Here is a 7,610-nt window from a genome sequence, read left to right on the forward strand (position 1 = left end):
AGGCTTTTCTAAAACAACTTTAGCTCTACGAGTGGAAAAAAACTGGCATGAAACAGAGCCATAACCAACAGATCGAGCCTTAAAGCTATACTACCTGTTGCATAAACATATGTATTCAGTTCTTGCTTTTCACAGTTTGACTTGCATAAGCTTGTACTGTATAGTATACTGATGTACGAGTAGCTAGCAATTTGGGGCCATTTATTACTCCTTCCATTTCAAAAATAAAATATCAATCCAAGATAAAAATTTCTCTCATAAATGCATCAGTATCTCATAATTTGGGAGTATATATGTAGCCTTTGAAGTTTGGAAGGGTAGAAGCATGCAACCGATTACTCATGCGTCAACCAATCTTTCCATACAAGAACTCATCTCAGTTACTATTTAAATTAAGCAATGAACATGGTATTTGGCAGGACTTAGTGAGGAATAAATATATTAAAGATATGACCTTGTCACACGTTCAGAAAAAAAGCTTGAGACTCTCATTTTTGGATGAGCCTCGTGAAAAGAAACTTTCTTGAGTTTGGGAGCTTTTAGGTTAAAGAATGGTAACCAAATTATGTTCCGGGAAGATACCTTGTTGGGGAACCAACCACTAAAATCCCAATATCTAACTTTATTCAACATTGTTTGTAGGAAACAAGCGAAGGTTCGAGATGTATTAAGCTAAGTTCCACTTAGTGTTGAGTTTAGAAGGGCATTAGTGGAAAACAAGCTACTAGAACGGAACCACCTAGTAGCAGGGATGGCTAATATTAAGGTACTGATAATTTTGTTTGGATTTTACATAAAATAGGTTTATTCACAGTTAGCTCGATGTACAACTACCTAATCAGTAATGGCTTAAAAGTATCACAAGTATTTTGGCGACTTAAGATCCCTTTAAAGATTAAAATCTTTATTTAGTTCTTTAAAAGAGGGGTTATTCTCACTAAGTATAACTTGGCAAACAGGAATTGGCCTGGAATGAAGATTGGTCCTCCTGTTTTTATAGCAAACCTGAAACCATCAAAAATCTCTTCTTTGATTGCTCACACGCCATGTTCTTATGAGCAGTCCATACAGTGTTAGGATTTAAACCACCTCGGAATGCCAATAACTTATTTAATGGATGGTACTCTTGGAAATATAAGAATTTTTTATCACTCTTGCTGATTGGTGCAGCGGCTATTTTATGGTCATTCTGAATAACAAGGAACTAAGAGCATCTCTAAGAGTTACCTAAATATTTCTTCTAAAAACTCTATGTTTTTCAACTCTAAAAAAATATTAGAAGAAAAAAAGAATACCATCTCTAATAGTTCCTAATACTTCACTTTAAACAATCAAATTTGGAAGAAAAAAAGAATGCCATCCTGACGGACACCTCCGGACACTGGCAGGCCGTCATGGATGAGCGTCCGCCGCCGCCGCAGAGCAAGCCAGCGGTGCTCGCGTGCTTCACGAGCCACAAATCCGCTTGGGCGTACGTCATCGACGACCTCGCGACGGGTCCGGAGCATATTCCCCGCCACCGTCCGCCCCTCCGCGTCGCCTCCCTTCGCCGTGCTGAGCCGGACGCCGCGGACTCCACCTGTGGCTGCACGGTGAGCTCCCTAATCCAACTCACGCACCCTTGTAGTCTCTCGAGCTCTGTACAATGAGATCCCCATCTCGCCGGCGAACTATGCCACGGGTAGCCATGGCGCCGCCGCTGGACCATGTTCCAAGTCTGCTGAACGAGCACGCACGCATGTCGATCTTCGGCGGCTACACCCCGGAGCAGGCGAGCGGGCAGAGCGCCACCATCGTGGACGCCATCGGCAAGGGCGTGGAGCAGCTCATCAGCCTGGGCGCTATGTACGTCGTCGTCCCTGGCGTGCTCCCCGCGGCAAAAAGTCCGCGCGACGGAGGAGACCGTATGGGAAAACCATATACGCGCGACGGAGAGAGCGCGTAACTTTACGCGGATGTGGGTTTTTTCCCCAAAGTGCTAAGGGCATGTTTGGATGGCGGGAAAAAATTCTTGTTTTTATGTTTTTTCCGTGAAATTGAACTGATTCCTGTGGAATTTCTATAAGATTCCTGTGAAATTCCTTCGTTCCAAACAGGCCCTAAAAGTTTAGGAGAATGGATTAGGAGTTATTGGAGAGGGATTTTTTCTCATCTTTCTAAAAACCAAGTATTAAGAAGGGATATAGGGAACTCTTGAAGATGCTCTAAGTTGTTTTTGTCAATTGTCGACCTAATTCTCTTCGTGGGACCAATATATTGACTTCAGTTCTGGACCCAATTACAACGGTGTGAGGCTCAACAAGTGATTATGGTGGAAGCTTGTCGAAATTTGGAGACCGCGGCAATGTCTCTGTGTCGTATGTTCTTTGGCCCTTGTTTAGTTACTCCAAAATACAAACTTTGACACTATGCAAAAAGAAGATTCCCCATCACATCAAACTTGCGGTACATGTATGGAGTACTAAATGTTGACGAAATCAAAAACTAATTGTACAGTTTAGTTGTACTTTGCGAGACGAACATTTTGAGCCTAATTAGTCAACGATTGGACAATTATTACCAAATACAAACAAAAAGCTACAGTGCGCTACAGTGTCTGGGAATTTCAGCCGCCGCCGAATTGGCCGGCAACTAAACGGGGCCTTGTTTAGAATTGGGTTTTGAGTTTTTTATTATTATAAGAATTTTGTTTATCCTGTATTGTTAAGTAAGTTATAAGAAGTTGGTCTGATGCCTCTCCGACGAAGATATGAAGCCGATACTCTTTCCTTCATTATCTTAAAAAACACACTAATCTATTTGAGATTTAGTAAAATAATAGTAATTTTTGGAACGGATCGAGGTAGCAGTATTCTGCTCTAGTGGTCGAAAGATGTTTGTTTTTGAATAAAAAAAAATTGAGAGATGTGGTTTTGGACAGTCGGACATACTCCGTACGAGTTTTGGCAAGCGTCGGTGCGGTGGTGTCTGCCGGTCTGCCCTTGCAGGTACGGGACTGGATGCATGTATAGCACGTGGCGGAGCTTCCACTAGAGACAGCGACATGTGGGCTCCCATACTTGCTGGACAACTTTAATCGCTACCACTGCTGCTGCTTTAATTTTGAATGTGCATGTAACCTCCTCCACTGTACTGCTTGCTGTACGCGTCCGTCCTCAATCTCTGTTCTTCTGGTTGCGGGAGGAATTAACGAAGACTACTGGAAGGATCCAATGGAGATCTAGACAGATCGATGGATTATTGATGTGTTAATGTATGTGCGATAAGCACTCAGATCCAACTCCAAACTACCTCACACTGACACACTGAGAGAGAGTGAATGCGCCTCCAACTGCATCAGATGAGCCACGTATACGTCTGACGGCTCAGGCTGCCGCCATCACCCTGCGCTCTAGGTCGTGTTAGGCGGCTGCTAATGAATTCACTCTGCCTCAACTAACCACTGTGTATCTGTATCTGTATATATGTGTATGTGCATACACATCCATCTGCCTGCTCCTCCTCCCAACACCCAACCACCAACTGCCCAGCTCTTAACACCCATGGATGGCGAGGTGCCATCGATCCATGGACATATTCGCATGCATCCACACCGACTGAAACTGCATGCAATGCACATCTGTCATCAGCACATCGATCGTAAGCCTATTTAAGGAGGGACATTCCACTGCAATCTCCTCACCAGCACATCGATCGTAAGCTAGTACCAGCAGTCTCCTCCGAGCAGCCGCAGATCACACACACTCCAAGACACCCAGAGCATCGACGACATGGCTCGCATGCAGCTTGCTGTGGCGATCGCCGTCGTGGCAGCGGTGGTGCTGCTGGCGGCAGCAGCGACGACCTCGGAGGCGGCCATCACCTGCGGGCAGGTGAGCTCAGCCATCTCGCCGTGCCTGTCCTACGCCCGCGGCCAGGGCTCCGCGCCCTCCGCGGGCTGCTGCAGCGGCGTCAAGAGCCTCAACAACGCCGCCCGCAGCACAGCCGACAAGCGCACCGCCTGCAACTGCCTCAAGAACGCCGCCCGGGGCATCAGCGGCCTCAACGCCGGCAACGCTGCCAGCATCCCCTCCAAGTGCGGCGTCAGCGTCCCTTACACCATCAGCACCTCCACCGACTGCTCCAGGTACATCTAGCCAGGGCTAGTACAAAGTGATGATCTGAATTCTGAATGAATCACTGCCACTTGCATGTAGAGTTGCATGCATGCATGCATGTACTGATGACTCAACAAGCAAGTCGTTTAACTTGTGCTTCGTCTTCCATGCAGGATCAGCTAAACCAACGACAGCCTGATGATCGATCGATGATCCATTCCGCCGCCGTCGTCGGCGCCGGAGCATCGACGACCATGTATGCATGAGTATCTATCTATGTATCTACGCGTGATGATGAGTTGTTTACTGCTACGTACGTCGTGGAATACTACTGAATAAAAATCTCTCCGTATGTACTTACGTGTCGTCGTGTACGCTGTGATACGCTTGCATCGTAGCGTGTATGTACGTCCGTGTGTACGTGTGTGCGTGAGAGAGAGATGCCCTTTTGCTTGTTGTTGGGTTTATTTTTGAGTGCATGCACTGTGTGTGCGGTGTTTATTTATTTCCGTGTACGTTCTCGCTCCTGGTTTGTACTAGTATGTTCGATCACTGCGCTACCTTATGATACATGCACGCACATCTTTTTGTTAGCAAATTGTTATTATGCATGCGCCATGTGATTGCTACTCCCAAACGCTTGGTCAGTATATGTGCAACTACTTATATAGCACCGAACGAAAAACTGGGTTGCAGACTCGAGGATTTGAAGACGGGATTGTGATTTGAGAAATTAATAAATGGTTTTATTTAATTAACTCGCCACTTGAAAAAAAAAATACTCACACGGTGGAAATTAAAACAAGTACCTAGCCGGCACGCTTTTTTCATGAGAGATGACGGCACGCACTACTCTTCAAATACAGAATTCATCTGATGAACGAAAACAAGACAAAAACTAGAAAACAGAGCCGCTGTGTGTGCTGTGCGGGCCGGGCTTGTTATTAGCAGAACGAACATGTATAATTATTACCACCGATCTGTCCTAAATTATAGATTGTTTTGACTTTTTCTAGATATTCAGTTTTTTTATGTACGATATGCCTATATACATAGTAAAGTTGTCTAAATATATAAAAAATAACTATAAATTGAAACGAAGAGATACTAAACGTATGCACCTATATGATATATATCCTCCATCCCAAAGCTCATGTTTTGTTAGACATGGCTTTTAACCAAAATACTTGCAATTTTTGTGGCACGAAATTGATATAACTAGATATTTGTATTCAAAAGTAGCTATGATTTATATAATATAAATATGGCACCGGCACCTATTGGTCAAATCATTACTGTCCAAAAAAATGTGTTTTATATTTTCGGATGGAGGGTAACTTGCCAAAATAAATACTCCCTCTGCTCACAAAACAATTAATAAGTGGCATTATGATGTTGTCGTAGGTCAATCGTTTCAAAAACTTTGACTACAAATTTTTTTTTATTAAGTGACATTATTTCAGGTTGTCTTACGTCAATCATTTCGAAACCTTCACCATTGAATTATGTCTACATGCTTAGTTTGAATGTATGGAAGTGGTGATGTGGGTAGGTTTGTCTTGAATGTAGTTTATTTCATAAATGTATATATCTGCCATATTTACATATGCAGTACTTAAAACTAACCTCGATCTAAAAGTGGGCTTACATAACAGGAATAGTCTACAAAATAGAAATATATTTAGGGATTTGGAACAGATGACTTCTTAAGACGAGTATGCCACGTCAAAAAATAAAAGTCAGATACAAAACTTGAGTAGCATAATCAAAATAAAAGTCAAAAAATAAGCTAGAGGAGTGGGCTCACATAGCAAAATAGTGGGATCACCATATCCTTTGTTCCTGCAAGGGGATATTACTTCTGAATTTTACCGAGGTTTCCGTTTCGAGGCGAAAATATGCTGGGGTTTATAATATAGAGGTTCAAAGAACATGGGAAGATACAGTAAACACCCAAGACACTATGTTGTGCATGCACGTCAAGCTAGCTCCTCCGCACACGGCAAGAGCATTAAAAGTATGGAGGCGTACACAGTTTAGTGAATGGAAACTAAGGACCTGTTAGAGCTAGAGAAGGCGTACAAGAAAGACGCCCCCTAATGACAAATAGAAGTGGAATTCAAGAAATATCTCAAGGCAAAATCAATGAGTCTGGCCGCAATACAGAAAGCAAAGGTGAGACAACACTCTCGACCGTCCTGGATACTGAAAGGAGATATTAATACTCGTTTTTTTCCAACTACATGCAAATGCTAGGCGAAGAAAATTTCTCAACGTTGTAAAACAAAAGGTCGCTGTTGATTTCTTCGCCAAAGCTGTAGGAACAAGAACAACAAGAACGTGGGCAATCAGTTGCGAGATGCTGAGTTACTCTCTACATAACCTTGATGAACTGGACATGCTGTTTACAGAGCATGCAGCTTGTTAGCATAATCAAGGAGCTTCCGCTGGAAAAGGCCCCGATGGTTTTATCAGTATTTTCTAGAAGCAAAGTTGGGAGACAATCAAGAGCGACAATCACAGAACCCAAAAATGCATCTATTCAATGAAGCAAATATAGTTCTACTCCCCAAACAGGAAGCACAAACAATGTCTGAGTATAGACCGATTAGCCTAATTAACAGTCTCGTCAAAATCATCACAAAAATCCTTGCAAATAGACTAGCTCCATATATGAATGAGTTGGTTTCACATGCTCAGAATGCATTCATCAAGAAAAGGTGCATATATACACAACAATTTCCTTTATGTACAAAGAGTGATTCAACTTCTGCAAAAAAAGTAGCCAACTTTCTTTATACATCTCCAAAGCTTTCAACTCCATAGGATGGCCATACCTTCTGGAAGTTCTAACTGCGTTTGGTTTTAGCACAAAATGGTGTAATTGGATATCAACAATCCTGTGGTCCTCCTCATCCAAAACTCTCATAAATGGAAGACCAAGTCAAAACATGAAAATATGCAAGATGACTGAGGCAAGACGATCGGCTTTCACCCCTACTTTTTGTCTTAGCAGTAAACCTGCTACAACGAATCATTGAACGAGCGACACAATACGGTATCCTACAACTGGTTCTACCGAAAGCAGCAAACTTGTGGTGCTCTCTCTATGCAGATGATGCAGCTTTGTTTGCAAACCCATCTTTAGAGGAGCTAAGCAGCTTACAAAAAAATCCTACCTTTCTTTGGAAATTGTTCAGGGCTATGCAGAATTAACATGCCAAGACCGTTTTTTTTCCCAATATGGTTCCAACCTAACATGGTCCCTTCACTCATCCACAACCTAGCAGGGAAAATAGTGTAGGAAAACGAGTATGCTACGCGCTAGCACATCTACCACGTCAGGATAACATGCGAGTAGAGGATCATGGATCGTTACTACTAGATGCGCAGCGCAGCGAAAGTGGAGCACGTTGATGTAGTGGTAGTCATACACGTTCGTCGTGCACCTTACGTTCATTGCCGATCAACACCGCAACAGCGGCGGTGTCTCCACGGTGTCCACACGTACGA

The 7,610-nt window shown here is 43.3% G+C and overlaps 1 protein-coding gene across 1 annotated transcript; it reads left to right on the forward strand.

Annotated features, from left to right (window-relative positions):
- The first annotated feature begins 3,663 nt into the window (after positions 1-3,663).
- LOC136508790 (non-specific lipid-transfer protein 1-like) lies at positions 3,664-4,695 on the forward strand. Its single transcript, XM_066503563.1, has 2 exons — positions 3,664-4,126; positions 4,271-4,695. The coding sequence occupies exons 1-2, from the start codon at positions 3,771-3,773 to the stop codon at positions 4,278-4,280; spliced, it is 366 nt and encodes a 121-aa protein (XP_066359660.1). The 5' UTR covers positions 3,664-3,770; the 3' UTR covers positions 4,281-4,695.
- The last annotated feature ends 2,915 nt before the right edge of the window (positions 4,696-7,610 follow it).

The sequence above is a fragment of the Miscanthus floridulus genome, chromosome 15 (assembly GCF_019320115.1).
Source record: "Miscanthus floridulus cultivar M001 chromosome 15, ASM1932011v1, whole genome shotgun sequence".
NCBI classification, from domain to species: Eukaryota; Viridiplantae; Streptophyta; class Magnoliopsida; order Poales; family Poaceae; genus Miscanthus; species Miscanthus floridulus.